Source organism: Hyla sarda, chromosome 1, assembly GCF_029499605.1.
Source record: "Hyla sarda isolate aHylSar1 chromosome 1, aHylSar1.hap1, whole genome shotgun sequence".
Lineage (NCBI taxonomy): Eukaryota > Metazoa > Chordata > Amphibia > Anura > Hylidae > Hyla > Hyla sarda.
The window spans coordinates 154,869,213-154,890,667 of NC_079189.1; the positions used below are offsets into that span (position 1 = coordinate 154,869,213).

At 43.6% G+C, this 21,455-nt stretch overlaps 1 protein-coding gene across 9 annotated transcripts in view; it reads right to left on the minus strand.

Moving 5' to 3' along the window:
• Nucleotides 1-21,455, minus strand: part of IL15 (interleukin 15) — a 137,911-nt gene that overhangs the window by 29,036 nt on the left and 87,420 nt on the right. For 6 of the 9 annotated variants that reach the window (XM_056562912.1, XM_056562905.1, XM_056562904.1 and 3 more), the window contains exons 2-4: nucleotides 15,982-16,141; nucleotides 12,653-12,749; nucleotides 2,461-2,496 (exon numbers count right to left, since the gene is read on the minus strand). In XM_056562912.1, coding sequence (XP_056418887.1) covers nucleotides 2,461-2,496; nucleotides 12,653-12,749; nucleotides 15,982-16,028 — 180 coding nt within the window. In that variant the 5' untranslated portion in view covers nucleotides 16,029-16,141. The remainder of the gene's footprint in view (nucleotides 1-2,460; nucleotides 2,497-12,652; nucleotides 12,750-15,981; nucleotides 16,142-21,455) is intronic. The other 3 variants (XM_056562909.1, XM_056562911.1, XM_056562910.1) reach the window with 3 other exon arrangements.

Consider the following 21,455-nt stretch of genomic DNA (forward strand, 5'->3'; position numbering starts at 1 on the left):
CGCAGCTTCTCCACCGCAGATCTGTATTTCTGTTTTGCAGGATCCAGTTTAGGAGCCATCGTTCTAGTCCTGAGTCGGGTCAGTGGGGTCAGAGACTCCAGGATTCAGTGCAGGATAGGTAAAATATAGGCTCTAAGCGGGAGTACCTACAGTGTGCGACCGCTCATCTCAACCGCCAGGCCACGCCCCCGCAAGATTTAGTTTTAATCGCTTATACTTGTTCCCCTTAGAAATAAATTTAGCTGTATATTTATTCAGTGTTGATTTGAAAATTTCCAATTTACCGTCTGTATCAGTATTTGAGAACACCTCCCCCCAGTCTATGTCCTGAAGTGCAGCTCTTAGCCCAGAGAAATATGCCTTTTAAAAATTATATGTTCTTGCCCTCCCAACCTGTCTTTGTTATCTACACTTTAAGTCAAAAGTAACTATATTGTGGTCGCTATTACCAAGGTTTTAACACACAGTTAAATTCCCAACCAGCTCTGCATTGTTGGAAATGACCAGATCCAACAGTGCATCACTTCTCGTTGGGTACTCCACAAACTGGCCCATAAAATTATCCTGCAATAAATTTAGGAACTGTCTCCCCTTTGTAGTTTTAGCCAAACCCCGACCCCAATCTATATCTGAATTGTTAAAATCTCCCATTATTACCACTCTACCCGCCCGAGCAGCACTCTCTATTTGTGTATGCAGCTGACCTATCTTCTCACTGGTGGTGGTGGTGGGGGGAGGGGGTATATAGATTACACCAAAAATCTTTTCAGTCTTTGCCTCCTTTTTGTAATTCTACCCACAGGGATTCCACATCCTCAGAATCATGACACACTATGGCATTGTTCACACTGAATTTCATACCGCTTCTAACATACCGACATACTCCACCACATTTCCTGTTTACCCTATCCTTGCGGAACAGTGCAAAAACCTGCAGACTGACACCCCAGTCATGTGAGGAGTCTAGCCATGTCATTTGTGAACATACACTTTACATTTCCATTAAGTTTTACACATTCAGTCTCACTAATGGGATTTTTTGAGTTATTGGGGCTAATGGTATTTTTTTAAATTATTGGGGCTAATTGTATTTTTTATTTATTTATTAGGGCGAATGTTTTTTTTTTGTGAGTTATTGGGGCTAATGGTATTTTTTAAAATTATTGGGGCTAATTGTATTTTTTTTTTAATTATTAGGGTGAATGTTTTTTGTGAGTTATTGGGGCTAATTGGATTGTTTGAGTTATTGGGGCTACATATATTTGGGCTACATTAATTTTCACCGCTGGTTTGTAACACATGGCTCTCCCTGTCCACTGCTATTTACCTCCCCCCACAGGTCTCCTCTCCACCCATATTATGTCCTGACCCTCCTCTAACCTATCTGTCCCACTATCTGCTTGATTTGCTTTATATATATATATATATATATATATATATATATATATATATAAAATGAACAAAGTTAAAGGGGTACTCCGGCACTAAACATCTTATCCCCTATCAAAAGGATGGGGTCTCTCCTGCAGCACCCCCTGTTTTTCAGCTGCACAAAGCGAGGGTCGCTCTGTGGCTAATGATGGGCCGTGCAGGGGACAGTATCATGAAGTAACGGCTCCGCCCCCTCAATGAAAGTCTATGGGAGGTGGCGTGGTGGCCATCATGCCCTCTCCCATAGACTTGCATTGAGGGGGTGGGGTGTGACGTCACAAGGGGGCGGAGCCACGATGTCACAATACTCCGTCCGCTGCACCGCCCGTCATCAGCCACAGAACGATCCTCGCTCTGTGCAGCTGAAAAACAGGGGGGGGGGGGGGGTGGGGCTGCGGGAGAGAACGCGGGGGTCCCCAGCAGCGGGATCCCCGCGATCTAACATCTTATCCCCTATCCTTTTGATAGGGGATAAGATGTTTAGCGCCGGAGTACCCCTTTAAACTTGAAATGGCGCTTCCCACTATAACTGTTGATGGTATGTGAATAGGATATGTTATCAATATCGGATCATTAGAGGTCTGACTGCTTACAGGGGTTATCTAGGAATAGAAAAACAGATCCAATTTCTTTTAAAAAAAAGGGGAAAAAAAATACAACAGCATCACGCGTGTACTCAGGTTGTGAATGGTAGTGCAGCTCCATTTCATTGAAGTAAATTAAGCAAAGTTGTAACACCACACACAACCTTAAGACTAATGTGACACGGTTTTGGTAATTAGCTGTTTTTCTATTCCCCTTTAAATCCCCACCAATGCTTAGGCAGCAGTGGCCTTCAATTAGTGCCTTCAATAATTGCAATTAAAAATCTGAATGTCTAAACAAAAATTGGACAAACTGACCCTTTGTGGTGACCGATGCCACCAGTTTTCTGGTTGCATGCTTCAAGAAAGAACACAGGTTTATTATGCTAAATAACGTTTCAAAAAAGAAAAAAGCATGCAACGTTTGTAAACCAGAATTACTTACATAGTTCCTTGCCCAATATTTACTTCGTCTAATATCCTAAAAAATTAATAAAAATATATTTTTATTAGTGTTACAATTTTTAAACACATTTCTAATATTTCACAAAATACAACCTATACAGTGCACAAGATATGCTAATGTTATGAATAAATCATTGTAAATACTGGGTAAGATAATGAAAAACTGTGTTATTCTAAGACAGAGCAGATTGAAAATATGGCATTTGGGTGTTTGTTTGCTTTAGGCATTTTTAGCTTTCGTCGAAATCATTCAGACAAACAAACACTTTTTAATTTGGCAAGTTATTTTTACATAAGTGCACTTATTTGGGTGCTAAAAAATAAAACCATCTACTCTTAAAGGGGTACTCCAGTGGAAAACTTATTTTTTTAATCAACTGGTGCCAGAAAGTTAAACAGATTTGTAAATTACTTCTATTAAAAAATCTTAATCCTTTCAGTACTTATTAGCTGCTGAATACTACAGAGGAAATAATTTTCTTTTTGGAACACAGAGCTCTCTGCTGACATCATGACCACAGTGCTCTCTGCTGACACCTCTGTCCATTTTAAGAACTGTCCAGAGTAGGAGAAAACCCCCATAGAAAACATGGTGCTCTGGACAGTTCCTAATATGGTCAGAGATGTCAGCAGAGAGCACTGTGGTCATGATATCAACAGGGAGCACTGTGTTCCAAAAAGAAAATAATTTCCTCTGTACTATTCAGCAGCTAATAAGTACTGGAAGGATTACGATTTTTAATAGAAGTAATTTAAAAATCTGTTTAACTTTCTGGCACCAGTTGATTTAAAAAAAAAAGTGTTCCACCGAAGTACCCCTTTAACCATCCCCACCAACTCAACTAAAAGCCTAAAAGAACTAAAATAACAGTGTTAACATACCCTAAAACACATTGTTAATCATGTAAGATAGTTTTTGATGCAGGGTGTTTAATTTATCTTTCCAACTATGCCATTCCTGAGTTCTAATAATGACAACCAAGTTAATGACTGGGATTCATCTTGTCAATAGAAATATCCAGAATAGAGAATAATATTTTGGCACTCACCATCAGGTAGATAAAATTCTGTCACTAAAGGGGTTATCCACCATAAGGTGATTTTAGTATGTACCTGGCAGACAGTAATGGACATGCTTAGGAATGATCTGCGCTTGTCTTGGGGCTAAATGGCTATGTTGTGAGATTACTGTAATACTGTGGCTAGCTTTTTGTGAACTGGTATTTCCTGTTTGATTTTTCTCTTTTTGACTACAAGTCCCATAATTCCATTTTCCTCCCTCCCACACATCAGCCACCCCACCCATTGAAACATAAATGAGCGGCCTCCATTCAAAAGACCTTTGGTTTTCAATCAGGGTGCCTACAGCTGTTGCATTAGTTGCAGATTGATCTCTCTCCCACCAAGTGATCCCTCGACCCATTGAAGCAGACAGGCTCCCTGTCATCAGCTGACTAATGAGTCAGGTCTCGGCCGCATTGTAAGCTCGAAAAAATCTGAGACAACAGTCATTTTGTATGCTGTTAAAATAAATAATGGGGTGAAAATCACATAAGAATTGTGAGAAAACCATCACACACAGGTATAGACACTATATTATGAACTACACTAACTTTAAAGCCCCTGTAGCATAGTCAAAAAAAAAAAATCCTGGAATACCCCTTTAATTGTTGTTTACATGGCTAAATAGAGCACATTAAATGACAGACTCTTTCATGCGACTACCTGCAGTTCCTCAAGAGGGGCCATGTGAACAACAAACTCCCAACATTTTATCTACATGATGGGAAGTGCCACTATGTTATTCTCTATTATAGATATTTATTATTATCTGCGAGCACTAGTGAAAGGGAAGGAGTCAGTTTTTGCACTAGCGTAAGTACTGCACCTGAATTGGTGGATAAGGCCGATGCACTACACCTATAAAGAGAAATCCAGTAAAACATTGCATTGGTATTACACTCTGTTGTACCAATATATTTTATATTATAGTAAAGGAATTTTTTAGAATAAAGAATTTTGCTTTTAGGAAACTGTTCCTACTCATACCTTATATCCCCTATTGATCCGCTATAGATGTTCTGCTGGTCCCAAAGCAATTGCAGTTTACAATATGCCAGAGATAATGTGGCGTACCAGTACATAAATGTTGTTGCCAGTTACTAGTTTCAGCTGTCACATGCTGTACTTACTGGCATCATGGCTCATCACTAAGCAGTAATGCCAACAATTTGACACACACCATTATTGGCAGACTGTACATAAAGACCATTGTGGGACCGCAAGAGAATTTGTACTGGATCTGCTAGATCTGTGGGAGATTAAAAAGGTGAGTAGATCTGTCCCCCATGTTATTCTGTAACATTTGCACCTTATTTTATACTGGAAACCTCCTAAAAAACCCTTAACTTCACAATATCGGATTTAATCTACTGGATTACAAACTCTGGTAATCTTGTCTATATGACTGGCTCTAATTTCTGGTGGGACACCAAGTACTGAGTTGTCAACTTTTCTTGTGTAGTGATCTTAAAGAGGGCATCTACCAGACAAGAACCAGGATATACTGCATAAGAAGAAATCCTACAAATGGGGCGTGGATAGCCATGGATGCATGAGGACGCCTGTTGTAGTTGCTCCAGTCCCTCACCTCTTACAGTGGCCTGAAACTGGCGAAATTTATGGGGAGAACACAGAAAAAACATAAATATAAAGCCCTGAGCAGGCCTTCCTCACCTCACCGGGATCTGGGTGCTTACTTCACCGGGGTCTCAGCCCCGCCGCAGCTCCTCTGTGCCGCCGGGTGCAATGGCAGCCGACTCCACTCCAGTGCCCACAGATAATAAGCAGCCAGGGTCCAGCCCGTGCTCTCCTCCAGCTCCGCTGTCTGCCCTTACTCACCTGGACTCGCCTGCAGTGCTGCCTGCGGTGGTGAAACAGCCGCTGGTCCCTCCGTTGCCTGCCTCCTGCTCTCCACCCCTGACTATCGGGCAGCTGTCGGGACCTCAAACCCAGGTAGGAGACTCTTCAGCAGCTGCCCCAGTCTCCCTGGCTGCACACCATGAGCCTCCTGCTTACAAAGCCTTGTCCCTCCTCCTTCACAGCTACCAGTCTGCGGGCACCTGTGCCTGCCCTCCTCAGAGACCCCCCAGCTGCCTTCTTCCATAGTGGACCCCTGTCCTGTAGCTTCCTCTCCATACCTCTCCCAGCAACCCCTGCAGTTCGCTGATGTGGATTGGCTCCCTCTCTCTGTGATGCATGACTCCCCATCTGCTGCAGCTTTTGGCCCTGTGCCTATGTCGGGCCCCAGGCCCCAACTGTCTCTTGCACCTGCCTCCCCCTGCTGGCATTCGGGCTCATCGTGGTCCTCCTCGCCTAAAGGGCCGGTGGCCCCCTCCCCTCAAGGGGCTATGCTGACTACCTCCAACCCCCACCCCCCCACCGTCAGCTCTGGAACTACACACTGGGGCTACTTATGCCTCTTTCGTGGGCCCCCCGCCTAGCCTGTAGGGCACACCTCCTTGCCCTGCTTGCTTCCCGGTCTCCCCGCTGGTCCTTTCCCAGGTTCCCCTTGTGTCACATGTTGGGGACCAACATGTCACCCTGGCAGATCTCCGTTCACTGATTGCATCTTTACCTACCAAGGATGATTTTTCTTCACTAGCAAAGCAAGGTGGCGGAATGTAAACAAGTATTCTCTTAACTCCGTACGGACCTATCTGCGGTCACAGCCAGGGTCGCTGTTGTTGAGTCTGCACAAGAATCCTCCACTTCCTCCATTCAAGCTTTACAGGCAGTGGTGAAAACCCACTCAGAAAGCAACATCTTGATGATATGGAGAACAGAAACTGATGCAACAACATATGCCTGTGTGGACTACCTGAAATGGTGGGTCCTGAGGACTTGTATACAGCTGCACTGGCAATCTTTAATGATCTCTTGGACCACGCACCAGATGCCCATATTGAGCTAGACAGGGTAGACAGAGCTCTTCAACACCCTCATCCTGATGACCAAAGTCCCAGAGATGTGATTTGCCGTGTGCACTTTTAGGCCATCAAGGAGGACATTCATAAAGTGGCTGTGCTCGCCGCCGGATTCTATATAAAGGACGCCAGAGGTTGATTACCTGCTGGGTATCAATCCAGCCTCCACCTAGAGCGGGTCCTTCTATGCAAGTGGGCCCCTCCTCGTCGGCTCCCTGATTGTGACACTCTGTTGGTTTGTTCATGCTTATCTCTGTTTTCTGTTTTCCTTCACGCAAGGTGACCTTCACTTCGGTACCTTTATCTTTAGGTGATGTATGCTGGAGGGGGATGCTGGGAATGTATATTGTGGGGGCCGTAGTCGTGATGTGTTATTTTTTTTTCTTTTTAGACTAAGGTTGTTGTTACTAGGATTTCCCCCCCCCCCCCTTTCTTGGCTTCTGCTGCCCTTCTCTCAATTCCTTCCTCTGCTGCCCCTCCCCCCCTCCCGTTCTTTCTTTCCGGCCACTCGCTTTTGTTCTCCCCTCACTCATTCTCCCTTTTCATTTCTTTTCCTGTACTTCTTTTTTCCCTCTCTCTATTCCCTTTTAGGGGGGGGTTATTACTCACTCAATTTCTTCAATTTCAGTCTCTGTTCTTGTTAGTGGCAGACCCAACCATCTGTAGTGTAATGTGATCATCCCTGGTTCATGGCAGAGCTCAACTTTTCTTCATTCAATGCTAAGGGTCTTAACACCCCGGGGCGCAAATTCTGTCGCAACTCCATAAATGTAAGGTACACATTGCCTGTTTCTTGGAGACCCATTTCAAGGAGGTTCATGCCCCGACAATTAGGAATAGGCACTATCCCATCTGGTTCTGTGCTAATAATCCGGATTCCAGGTCAAAAGGGGTAGCTATTGCCCTACACAAATCCGTAGCCCACTAAGTCTTCTTTCTGTTATGTGATTATGTGACTGTGTTCCTATGCAGGGACTTGAATTTAACCCTAGACCCAACCCTGGACAATTCCACGGGTTGCTCTAGCCTCTCTTATGCAGTGATCAAAAACGTGAAGCGCTCCCTTGCCTTGTTGCAGTTGAGCGATTCATGGTGTCTTTTTCATCCCTCTGATCGGGATTACAGCTTTTTCTCCTCCCTGCACGGGTCCTATAGTTGTTTGGATTACATTTTCCTCCAGCACAGTGCCCTGTCCTGGCTTTCATCCTCCTTAATTGGTAACATACTCTGGTTGGATCACGCCCGGGTCTTCTGTTCCCTCCAACTTCCCTTCCAGCAGAAGTTTGCCTGGTCGTGGAAGCTTACCAAATCTCTGCTCTGCTCCCCTGAGTATGGCTGACTTGACCAGAGTTGATTCCGATTTTGTGAGTGATCATGTCATGGACTCCAATCCTCGTAACTCCGGTACCCGCCGCCATCTTCCCCCCCTGCTATGCCTGACATCCAGAGACGGACAGAGTGGGGATTTCAACTATAACACCCCCCCCCCCCCCCCCCCCCCCCACCGGCCATTGGTCGGTTAGTCCTAACCGACCAATGGCAGCGGATAGGAAGAGGTGGCACTGCCACCTCGCTCCTATCCTTCAGGATGATCGGGAAAGTCTCTGACATCAAAGATAATCCCTATTTTCTGGGCTATCGGGTCATCAGAGACCCGATCAGCCCAGAATCACCGCAAATCAATCTGAATTGATTGGCGATTTGCGGCTTTCGCCGATATGGGGGGACCTCAGGACCCCCCTGGGCGATATGCCGAGATGCCTGCTGAACGGTATCAGCAGACATCCCGGTCTGATCCCCGCCCGGTGAGCATCAGTGGCCGGAAGAATGCAGGTCGTCCAGGACTGGGAAACGGGGGTGTATGGGTACACCCTGCGTCCTTAAAGAGTAGCTATCACTAAACTAAATTTCCCTATTCCCCCTCCCCATCTGTGCCTGACACTAACTATATCTATCCCTGTCTTTATTTCTGCCCAAATCCCCACGAAATTACATTATCTAGAACAGCTGGAGGAGCTCAGAGTTGAGCTCTCTGGGGAGGACAGGAAGTGGGCGGTCCCGGCAGGCACAACATCATCTGAAGCCTGGCCGGGGATCGCTTCCGCCCATCTTCTCTCTCTTTCCTGCAGCTCACACGCTGCAATGAATGAGAGGGAGATGCAGGGGGGCGGGGATATTTAAATTTCACGTGCCGCGCGCGAACGAGCGCTGTACTCACTCTCTGCCTGTATAGGAAACAGGCAGAGCACGAGCACAGCGCACAAAATTTAAATATCTCTGCCCGCCTTGCATCTCCTTCTCCTCATTCATGTGAACGCGCGTTTCGGACCACGCTGGGCCACGCTGCCCAGCCAGCGTTGGTCCAAACGTGCTGAACGTGAGGGGAGGAAAAGTAATCCTGAGCCATATAGGGTGACACCTAGTGGCAAGGATTACAAACATAAAAAAAAACACACAAAACATGATTTTTTTTTTTAATAAAACATATTAGAATTTTTTTTTTTTTTTACATAATCTTTTTAATAATAATTATTTTTTTTTTTAAATGGGAGTACCCATTTAATGGGTTAAAACTGTCATCTTCTGACTCATATAACTTTTTTATTTTTCCACGTATGGGGTGGTATGAGGGCTCATTTTTTGCGTCGTGATCTGAAGTATTTAGCGGTACCATTTTTGTATTGATTGGGCTTTTTGATTGCTTTTTATTCATTTTTCCATGATATAAAAAGTGAAGTTAAATAAGCTATTTTTGACTTTGTAATATTTTTGCGCATACGCCATTGACCGTGCAGTTTAATTAATTATATATTTTTATAATTCGGACATTTCCGCACGAAGCGATACCACATGTTTATTTTTATTTACACAGTTTTTTAAATTTTTTTATGGGGGGTGATTTTAAGGGGGGTGATTCAAACTTTTATTAGGGAAGGTGTTAAATTATCTTTATTGACTTCTTTTTTTCACTTTTTTTTTTTTTTTTGCAATGTTATAGTCCCCACAGTCTTCCAGCTGTTCAGGATGCCGCAATTTCGCTGCGGCGGTCACGAACAGCCGATTGAGCAAGATGGGGGTACTTTACTTTCACTTTAGATGTGGCAATAAACTTTGAACGCCGCATCAAAACTGTTAATAGCTTGCCGCACCGCGATCAGTGCCGCGTGCCATTAGCCACGAGTCCCGGCATCTAACACGTGGCCCCGCTTACAGATAAGCCATGAGTCCTTAAGTGGTTAAAGGGGTACTCCGCTCACAGACATCTTATCCCCTATCCAAAGATGTCTGATTGCTGGGGTCCCGCCGCACCCGGCATTCGTTTAGTCATCAGGCACAGAGTGTAGTTTGCTCCGTGCAACGGATGACTGCGGTACCGCAACAGAAATCGCGGGGGTCCCAGCGGCAGGATAGGGGATAAGATATCTAGGGACGGAGTACCCCTTTAACCTTTCTAATATACTTCATATGAAAATGTTATTTCCTTTTTATAGAAATCATGGCTTATAAAATCATTGCTTTGTCCAAGCTGAAGTACAGGCATGGACAAAGTCCAGTAAGTGAGGGTGGGCTAGCACTCCTCTGTGCTCTCTCCTCCCCGATAGGACTCCTCTGTGCTCTCTCCTATGTGATAGCATTCCTCTGTGCTCTCTCCTGTCTGATCGGACTCCTCTGTGCTCTCTCTCCTGTCTGATCGGACTCCTCTGTGCTCTCTCTCCCGTCTGATTGGACTCTTCTGTGCCCTCTCCTCTCTGATAGCACTCCTCTGTGCTCTCTCCTGTCTGATAGTGCTCTCTCCTGTGCTATCAGACAGGAGAGAGCACAGAGGACTGCTAGTCCACCCTCACTTACTGGACTTTGTCCATGCCTGTGCGTCAGCTTGGACAAAGCCATGATTTTATAAATCATGATTTCTATAAAAAGGAAATAACATTTTCTGATGAAGAATATTAGAAAAGTTAATGTTTTGCCAAGATGTACAACATATAAAAAGTTTTTGTATCTGACAGTGCCCATTTAATGATGTATGTAAAAATAAAGGACAAGCAGGGCTCTGTGCAGTGAGGCTCTGTGACAGGCTCCCAGCTCACACATCAGGATGATTGACAAGCCAGGAGTCTGCACAGAGCCCTGCTTGCCCCACCAACACTTCTTGTGTTTAGTCCTCACAGAAACACACAAGCAATAGCTGCAGGGACAGCATTTCTTCACACAAAAATATACAAATGTTTGAATCAATGTATATTACAAATATACATATAATGGTATTATCTACAGGGTGGGCCATTTATATGGATACACCTTAATAAAATGGGAATTGTTGGTGATATTAACTTCCTGTTTGTGGCACATTAGTATATGTAAGGGGGGAAACTTTTCAAGATGGGTGGTGACCATGGCGGCCATTTTGAAGTCGGCCATTTTGAATCCAACTTTTGTTTTTTCAATAGGAAGAGGGTCATGTGACACATGAAACTTATAGGGAGTTTTTCACAAGAAAAACAATGGTGAGCTTGGTTGTAATGTAACTTTATTCTTTCATGAGTTATTTACAAGTTTCTGACCACTTATAAAATGTGTTCAATGTGCTGCCCATTGTGTTGTATTGTCAATGTAACCCTCTTCTCCCACTCTTCACACACTGATAGCAACACCGCAGGAGAAATGCTAGCACAGGCTTCCAGTATCTGTAGTTTAAGGTGCTGCACATCACGTATCTTCACAGCATAGACAATTGCCTTCAGATGACCCCAAAGATAAAAGTCTAAAGGGGTCAGATTGGGAGACCTTGGGGGCCATTCCACTGGCCCACTACGACCAATCCACTTTCCAGGAAACTGTTCATCTAGGAATGCTCGGACCTGACACCCATACTGTGGTGGTGCACCATCTTGCTGGAAAAACTCAGGGAACGTGCCAGCTTCAGTGCATAAAGAGGGAAACACATCATCATGTAGCAATTTCGGATATCCAGTGGCCTTGAGGTTTCCATTGATGAAGAATGGCCCCACTATCTTTGTACCCCCTATACCACACCATACCATCATTTTTTGTGTTCCAACACTCTTGGAGGGATCTATCCAATGTGGGATAGTGTCAGACCAATAGTGGTGGTTTTGTTTGTTTACTTCACCATTCACATAAAAGTTTGCCTCATCACTGAACAAAATCTGCGTAAACTGAGGGTCCTGTTCCAATTTTTGTTTTGCCCATTCTGCACCACCTGAAACTACGGATACTGGAAGCCTGTGCTAGCATTTTCTCCTGTGGTGTTGCTATCAGTGTGTGAAGAGTGGGAGAAGAGGGTTGCATTGACAATCCAACACAATGGGCAGCACATTGAACACATTTTATAAGTGGTCAGAAACTTGTAAATAATTCATGAAAGAATAAAGTTACATTACAACCAAGCTCACCATTGTTTTTCTTGTGAAAAACTCCCAATAAGTTGGCTGTGTCACATGACCCTCTTCTTCAAAATGGCCGCCATGGTCACCACCCATCTTGAAAAGTTTCCCCCCTCACATATACCAATGTGCCACAAACAGGAAGTTAATATCACCAACCATTCCAATTTTATTCAAGGGGTACTCCACCCCTAGACATCTTATCCCCTATCCAAAGGATAGGGGATAAGATGTCAGATCGCCAGGGTCCCGCTGTTGGGGACCCCGGGGATCGCTGCTGCAGCACCCCGCTGTCATTACTGCGCAGAGCGAGATCGCTCTGCACGTAATGACGGGCAATACAGGGGCCGGAGCATCGTTACGTTACGGCTCTGCTCCTCGTGACGTCACGGCCCGCCCCCGTCAATACAAGTCTATGGGAGGGGGCGTGGTGGTCGTCACGCCCCCTGCCATAGACTTGCATTAAGGGGACGGGCCGTGAGGTTATGAGGGGCGGAGCCATGACGTCACGCTGCTCCAGCCCCTGTATCGCCAGTCATTACGCACAGAGCGAACTCGCTCTGTGCAGTAATGATGGCAGGGTGCCGCAGTGGCGATCCCCGGGGTCCCCAGCAGCGGGAATGCGGTGATCTAACATCTTATCCCCTATCCTTTGGATAGGGGATAAGATGCCAGGGGCGGAGTACCCCTTTAAGGTGTATCCATATAAATGGCCCACCCTGTACATTACATCCAAAGTTTTTGTTAACGACAGTCACACCTTAACAACAAATATACAAACCCAAATGGAACCTTTACTTGCTTGTTCAAGTGTATCCAGGTCCTTCTTTATTGCTTTCCACTTTTGACTTTCCGCAAAAACTTGATTACAGGCAAAGCTGAAAGAGAAAAGCAAAGAAAGATAAACTAATCTATTTAAATGTATTTGGACATCAAACTCTTATAGTTTTCTGCTTCATTTCTATAGGCTTCATCATATCTTTCTATAGGCTCATATCATAAAATTAACCCTTAGAGGAAGTAGATTTTGATTTTGAAATAAGGAATGCAAAGTTCATCTTTGAAACTACTGTAAAGTTTATATGGAAAGTGTTCATACTAGGGATCAACCGATATCGATTTTTTAGGGACGATACAGATACTCTGTGGAGGTTAGGGCCGATAGCCGATAACTTATACCGATATTCCGGTATAAGTTATCGGCTATTTATCCCCCCCATTTTGTGGTGCCAGAGACCGCCGCCGCCACACCTGCTTCTCTCACTCCGCCTGTCCTGGGGTCCTCCTGAGTCCTATCACTGCCACCGTGACCGCCCCCCCCCCCCCCCCACCACACCGCACCCCCCACAGCACTGCGCCGCTCCCCCCACCACACCGCCCCGGCCAGAGACCTCCGCCGCTGCCCCATTGCCTCCCCCATTCCCGGTTTTATAATTACCTGTTCCCGGGGCACGGGGTCCGTGCTACTTCTGGCTCCGGCGGCGTCCTCCTGAGCTGTCACTGTGCGCACTGACGGTGACGTTGCGTTGAGGACGTCACTCGTCATTGCGCAGTGCACTGCGTAACACAGGACGCCGCAGGAGCAGAAGTAGCGCGGACCCCGGGAAGGGGTAATTATAAAACCGGGAATGGGGGAGGCAATGGGGCAGTGGCGGCGGCGGGCTGTAGCCAGGGTGGTGCGGTGGGGAGTGCAGCGCGGTGGGGGGAGGTGCGGTGGGGGTGGGGCATTATCGGCAAGGAAATTGCCGATACCGATAACGTCCAAAATCGTGAATATCGGCCGATATCAGCCAAACTGATAATCGGTCGATCCCTAGTTCATACTCTTAAAACAACTGTGCCCAACATACTTAAATTATAAATCAACTTGTAATGGTGACTGTATTTTTCATGAGAGGAATAAGACAGCATGCTGCACTTATTCTTCCTGTCAAATCTACATAATGAAGAGTAGTGTGAACAGAGTATATACTTTAAGAGTACCTGTCATCAAACAATATTTTCTAAACTAACAAAGATCTTATTCCCTAACTACTTCTAACACCCTCCTGCCCTTTAACCCCTTAAGGACCAAGCCCATTTTAACCTTAAGGACCAGGCCAATTTTATTTTTGCGTTTTTTCCTCCTCGCCTACTAAAATCCATAACTCCTTTATATTTCCATCTACAGACCCATATAAGGGCTTGTTTTTTGCATTACCAATTTTACTTTGTAATGAAACCTCTCATTTTACCGTAAAATGTACGGGCAGCCTAGAAAAAATTTTTAGGGAGGAAATTTAAATGAAAACCACAATTTTGCACATTTTGGAGAATTTTGTTTTCACACTATACACTTTACGGTAAATGACATGTGTTCATTATTCTGTGGGTCAATATGATTAAAATGATACCCATGGCTAGATACTTTTATATTTTTGTACCACTTAAAAAAAATCAAAAACTTTTTATACAAAATCCGTAATCTAAAATCGCCCTATTTTGACAACCTATAACTTTTTCATTTTTCCATATATAGGGCGGTATGAGGGCTCATTTTTTGGGCCGTCATCTGTACTTTTTATCGATACCACATTTGCATATATAAAACTTTGAGATCATTTTTTATAAATTTTTTTTTTAATAAAATGTGACAAAAAAAGTTGCATTTTTGGACTTTAAAAAAAAAAAAATTTACGTTTACGCCATTCACCGTACGGGATAATTAACATTATATTTTGATAGTATGGACATTTACGCATGCGGCGATACCAAATATGTTTATAAAAAAAATCTTTACGCTTTTTGGGGGTAAAATGGGAAAAACTGACAATTTTTATTGGGGGAGGGAATTTTTCACTTTTTTTTTTTTACATATTTCTATTTTTATTTTACACTTTTTATGTCCCCATAGAGGACTATCTATAGCAATCCTTTGATTGCTAATACTGTTCAGTGCTATGTATAGGACATAGCACTGCTCAGTATTATCGGTGATCTTCTGCTCTGGTCTGCTCGATCGCAGACCAGAGCAGAAGACCCCGGGAGACGGCCGGAGCCAGGTGAGGAGACCTCCGGCCACCATGCTGGATGATTTGATCGCCGCGACAGCGCTGCGAGCGATCCGATCATCCATTCAAAGTACCGCACTGCCTCAGATGCCGTGATCTGTATTGATCACGGCGTCTTAGGGGTTAATGCGGACATCCGCGCGATCGCGGATGTCTGCCATTACGGGTGGGTCCCCGGCTGCTAGTAGCAGCCGGAACCTGCTGGGTATGACGCGAGCACCGTTCCGATGCTCGCGGTCATACACAGGACGTAAATGTGCGTCCTGGTGCGGGAAGTCCCGCCAAACCAGGACATACATTTACGTCCGTGGTCGTTAAGTGGTTAAAAAGCTCTGAGCCCTTGCTCACATTGTGTAAGCTCCCGGCAGGAGAAAGTGGTCATTCCCCAGCAGGCACGACGTCACAGAAGCCTGCAAGAGCTGTGCCTCGCCATGCCCCGCATGAGTTTGGACTTCTGTAAGTCAGAGTGGAGACCAAACTAACTGTTTGACTTGTACAGGGAACAGAACAGAGCCACCTAGTGGCCGTTTTTTCTATCACATTAAAATCATATAGAGGTTAAGAATTTTAATAGCAAGTAAATAACAAAGTGTCTTATAATAACATAAGGAACAATATATTAAAAGTTTAGTTTGGTGACAGGTACTCTTTAGCAAATATCTGACATCATAAACGTGACAGAAGCATGGGCTTCCTCAGAAATTTTCCCGGAAGAGGGGCATAAGTTAAGTAGGATACTTACAAAACCTTTTCTCCTATAGTGAGAGGTCCACCAGCTAAGACCCTCGTAATCTCTAGAAAAGGGCCCCGTTTCTCCCTATGTATGGAGCAGTGTGTCTGCTTGCACACCACACATTCTATATGGGAATGCAATACTCAGCTATCTTTTGTGCTCCCCTAAACAGTGCATAGATAGGTAGGTAAATAGATACATAGATAGATAGATATGAGATAAATAGATACTGTAAATAGATATTTAATAGATAGATATGAAATCAATTGCACTTTAAAACTTTTACAAATATACTAAGAGGTTGTTGATGAAAATATGGTTACTTACTTTTGCAGTGAAATGATACTTAGTATGAACATAATCCAGAGATTCATTTATTGATGGAAATCCAGGATAAAAGTAGGTTACTATCTATGAATGTCATCATGAATGCTGTTCAAATGCCTCCAAAACTTCATCTAGAACAGACGGTTGTGCTACCAAGGGGCTGTTAGGAAAGATAAAACATTTCTGTTAAAGGGGTACTCCAATGGAAAACATTTTCTTTTAAATCAACTGGCTCCAGAAAGTTAAACAGATTTGTAAATTACTTCTATTAAATAAATCTTAATCCTTTCAATAATTATCAGCTGCTGAAGTTGAGTTGTTGTTTTCTGTCTGGAAACAGTGCTCCCTGCTGACATCTCTGCTTGTCTTGGAAACTGGAGTGGAAGAGGTTTGCTATGGGGATTTGCTTCTAAACTGGGCGGTTCTCGAGACATGTGTCATCAGAGAGCACTTAGATAGAAAAGAACAACTCAACTTCAGCAGCTCATAAGTACTGACAGGATTAAGATTTTTTTTAAGAAGTAATTTACAAATCTGTTTAACTTTCTGGAGCCAGTTAATATATAAAAAAAGGTTTTTCCTGGATAACCCCTTTAAACAGATTTGTAAACTACTTCTATAAAAAAAAAAAAAATCCCAATCCTTCCAGTACTTATCAGCTGCTATTTACTACTGAGTAAGTTCTTTTCTTTTTGAATTTCCTTTCTGTCTTACAAGATGCTCTCTGTTGACACCTCTGTCCGTGTCAGGAACTGTCCAGAGCAAGAGAGGTTTGCTATGGGGATTTGCTCCTACTCTGGACAATTCCTAAAATGGGCAGAGGTGTCAGCAGAGAGCATGTTGTCAGACAGAAAGGAAATTCAAAAAGAAAAGAACTTCCTCTGTAGTATACAGTATCTGATAAGTACTGAAAGAATTGTGATTTTTTAATAGAAGTAATTTACAAGTCTGTTTAACTTTCTGGCACCAGTTTATTTCAAAGAAAATGTTTTCCAGCGAAGTACCCCTTTAATGCACAAGATATATGTGCACAGTCAGTTGGCACTGTTAGAAATTATTGTAAAGAGACTTGTTATAGTAAGAAACAAGAGAAGTTAATGTAAAATGTCAACCACAAAGAGAAATTGTAGAAGGTAAAGCAAGTTCTTACATTTTATGATTGACTATGCTGGACAAATGTGACTGCATTCTAGGTTGTTTGGAATTATACCAGGGATCATAGTTACATTGATAAATACTGCATTCTAGGTTGTTTGGAATTATACCAGGGATCATAGTTACATTGATAAATATCCCCTACTGTGCAATGATGACTATGGTTTCTTAGATTATCCTCAAAGAAAAAACTAATTTGATGCAAAAATAAATATTTATTATGCCCCCACTACATTTTAAACACCAACTATTAATCTTGTATAAAAAAAAAAAGGGGGGGGGGTGTTAGCTTGCTTTAAAGGGGTTGTCCAGCCCTAGAAAAACAGCTGATTTATTAAATAAAACTGCACCAAACACGTCTGAAGGTTGAGTGTGGTTTTGCAGCTTAATTCCATTGAAGTTAAAAAGAGTGCTCCAATGAAATACAACTTATCCCCTATCCAAAGGATAGGAGGTAAGTTATAGATCACAGGGGGTCCGAATGCTGGGCCTCCTCCTCCATGTATCTCTATGGGATACATGGAGGAGGTGTATCGGCTGCCGCTTGTGCAAGGGTCAGCATGCCCCCTTCCTGCCGAGTGCCAGGGCACCGTGCAGGAGATCGCAGGGGGATCCCAGCGGTCGGACCCCTCGCAATCTATAATTTATCCCCTATCCTTTGGATAGTGGATAAGTTGTATTTCACTACAGTACTCATTTAATGTACTGTAGTAATACTACACACAGCCTACACACATTTGATAACGGGGATAGGGGATAAGATGTCTAGGGGCGGAGTACCCCTTTAAGGCCAAAATGGGCTGAGTCCTTAAGGGGTTAAACAGAGAAACTTGATGGGAGCCATTTTATGTTTTTTTTTTTTATTCTCAAAATGTGCAACTTTTGAGGATATACGCCACTAACGCTAAGGGGGAGGGAAGGAGGCAGAGAGGGGGCAGGAAGGGGGCACACCTTTACATGGAGGGATAATGCAGGGGGTGCCTTTTAGTAAATTCTGTGAACTGAAAATTTGGGAGATTTATTCATGTGCAGCGCATGAAAACGCAGCATATAGTAAATGTTCCCCTTAATTTTAAAATGGCCCACCTAATTTTGTAAGCATGAGAAAAGTAAAAAGTATAAAATATAAGGTTCTCTCCGTATAGAACTAAAAATAACCATACAATGTCCTCAAGGCTATACTTCATATTTAAGAAGAAGTGATTAAAAAATGTTTATTAGTAAAAAATTAAATAAAAAATCTGGTATAAAAAGGTAGTCAATGTTAAAATTGCATAACAAAAAGCATTATGAAAAAATAAGGAATGGTCTAAATTAACTTCTCACAGGGCCTTTGTGGCTATAAAAAATGAAAAATCAGCAGATCAATCTAAAATGGGATGGCATGTGTGGAGAACATTATGTTCAGATCTATACTTATGCATATGTTGGCCACTGACTATGATGGTAAAGGAAAATGTAAACCTACTGTATACTGTATAGATGAGTGCAGTTTGCTGTGCTTTTCTATTACAGTAAAAACAAAAAAATATGCCAATACTTGCCACCCTGATAGAAAGATACCCTTTTGGTTAATGGGGGCCTATAACAACATTCGTTGCCCACGCCGGAAGCATAACAAAATATGAATAGAGCAAAACTCTAAAATGCAGCCAAGGAGGACTGGAACAGCAGCGAGATAACCCAGAGTAGAGTTATTACAGACTTATTAGTTTACTCGTGTGGATGTGAAATTTTTTTTTTTCACTAAAATGCTAGTTTTCCCCAAAATTTTAAATGTTTACAAGGGGTAATAGGAGAAAATGCCCCCCAAAATATGTAACCCCATCTCTTCTGAGTATGGAAATACCCCATGTGTGGTCATCAAGTACTCTGAAGCGCACTACAATACTCAGAAGAGAAGGAATCACATTTGGCTTTTGGAAAGCAAATTTTGCTGAAATGGTTTTTGGGGGGCATGTCATATTTAGGAAGCCCCTATGGTGCCAGAACAGCAAAAAAAAAAAAAAAACCCTACATGGCATACTATTTTGGAAACTACACCCCTCAAGGAATGTAACAAGGGGTACAGTGAGCCTTAACACCCCACAGGTGTTTGACGACTTTTTGTTAAAGTTGGGTGTGTTAAACTTTTGTTAAAGTTGGATGCTGGTCTTTCCCCAAATTTTAAATTTTTATAAGGGGTAATAGTAGAAAATGACCCACAAAATTTGTAACCCCGTTTCTTCTGAGTATGGAAATACCCCATGTGTGGACGTCAAATGCTCTGCTGGCGAACTACAATGCTCAGAAGAGGAGGAGCGCCATTAAGCTTTTGGAGAGTGAATTTGTTTGGAATAGAAGACAGGGGCCATGTGCGTTTACAAAGCCCCCCGTGGTGCCAGAACAGTGGACCCCCCCCCCCACATGTGACTCCATTTTGGAAACTACACCCCTCACAGAATTTCCTAAGGGGTGCAGTGAGTATTTACACCCCACTGGCATTTGACAGATCTTTGGAACAGTGGGCTGTGCAAATGAAAAATTGCATTTTTTCTTTTCACGGACCACTGTTGCAAAAATCTGTCAGACACCTGTTGGGGGGGGGGGGGGGTAAATGCTCACTGTACCCTTATTACATTACATGAGGGGTGTAGTTTCAAAAATGGGGTCACACGTGGCCTTCAGTTCCGGACAAATTTTCTCTTCAAAAGCCCAATGGCGCTCCTTCTCTTCTGAGCATTGTAGTTCACCCACAGAGCACTTTACATACACATATGGGGTCACAAATTTTGGGGGGCTTTTTTCCTATTTTCCCTCGTGAAAATGAAAAATTTAGGATAACACCAGCATTTTAGTGAAATTTTTTTTTTTCATTTTCCCATCCAACTTTAATGAAAATTCTTCAAACACCTGTGGGGTGTTAAAGCTCACTGTACCCCCCTTGTTACGTTCCATGAGGGGTGTAGTTTCCAAAATGGGGTCACATGTGGGTATTACATTTTTGCGTTTATGTCAGAACCGCTGTAAAATCAGCCACCCCCTGTGAAAATCACTCATTTAGGCCTCAAATGTACATAGTGCGCTCTCACTCCTGAGCCTTGTTGTGCCCTCGCAGAGCATTTTATTCCCACATATGGGGTATTTCTGTACTCGGGAGAAATTGAGTTACACATTTTGGGGGTCTTTTTTTCCTTTTACCGCTTGTGAAAATAAAAAGTATGGGGCAACACCAGCATGTAAGTGTAGCCCCCAACTTTTCCTTTTCAGAACGAGTAAAGGAGAAGAAGCCCCCCTAAAATTTGTAGTGCAATTTCTCCCGAGTACGGAGATACCCCATATGTGACCCTAAACTATTTCCTTGAAATATGCTAGGGCTCCGAAGTGAGAGAGGACAAAATTTGAGGACTAAATTAGGGATCGCATAGGGGTATTCTACGCCAGTGATTCCCAAACAGGGTGCCTCCAGCTGTTGCTAAACTCCCAGCATGCCTGGACAGTCAGTGGCTGTCCGGAAATGCTGGGAGTTGTTGTTTTGCAACAGCTGGAGGTTCCGGTTTGGAAACACTGCCGTACGATACTTTTTTCATTTTTATTGGGAGGGACAGTGTAAGGGGGAGTATATGTTGTGTTTTACCCTTTATCATGTGTTAGTGTAGAGTAGTGTTTTTAGGGTAAATTCGCACTGGCGGAGGTTTACAGTGAGTTTCCCGCTACGAGTTTGCACTGCGGCGAAAAATTGGTGCAGCTCAAAATTCAAGTAGGAAACTTACTGTAAACCCGCCCGTGTGAATGTACCCTGTACATTCACATGGGGGAGCAAACCTCCAGCTGTTTCAAAACTACAACTCCCAGCATGTACTGACAGACCGTGCATGCTTGGATTTGTACTTTTGCAACAGCTGGAGGCATACTGGTTGGAAAAACTTCAGTTAGGTTCTGTTACATAACTCAGCATTTTCCAACCAGTGTGCCTCCAGCTGTAGCAAAACTACAACTCCCAGCATGTATTGATCGCCGAAGTGCATGCTGGGAGATGTAGTTATGCAACAGCTGGAGGTACGCAACTACAACTCCCAGCATGCCGAGACAGCTGTTTGGGCATGCTGGGATTTGCAGTTTTGCAACATCTGGAGGGCTACAGTTTAGAGACTACTGCATAGTGATCTCCAAACTGTGGCCCTCCAGATGTTGCAAAGCTACAAATCCCAGCATGGCCAGACAGCAAACTGCTGTGTGGGCATGCTAGGAGTTGTAGTTTTGCAAGATCTAGAGGGCCACAGTTTAGAGATCACTGCACAGTGATCTCCAAACTGTAGCCCTCCAGCTGTTGCAAAACT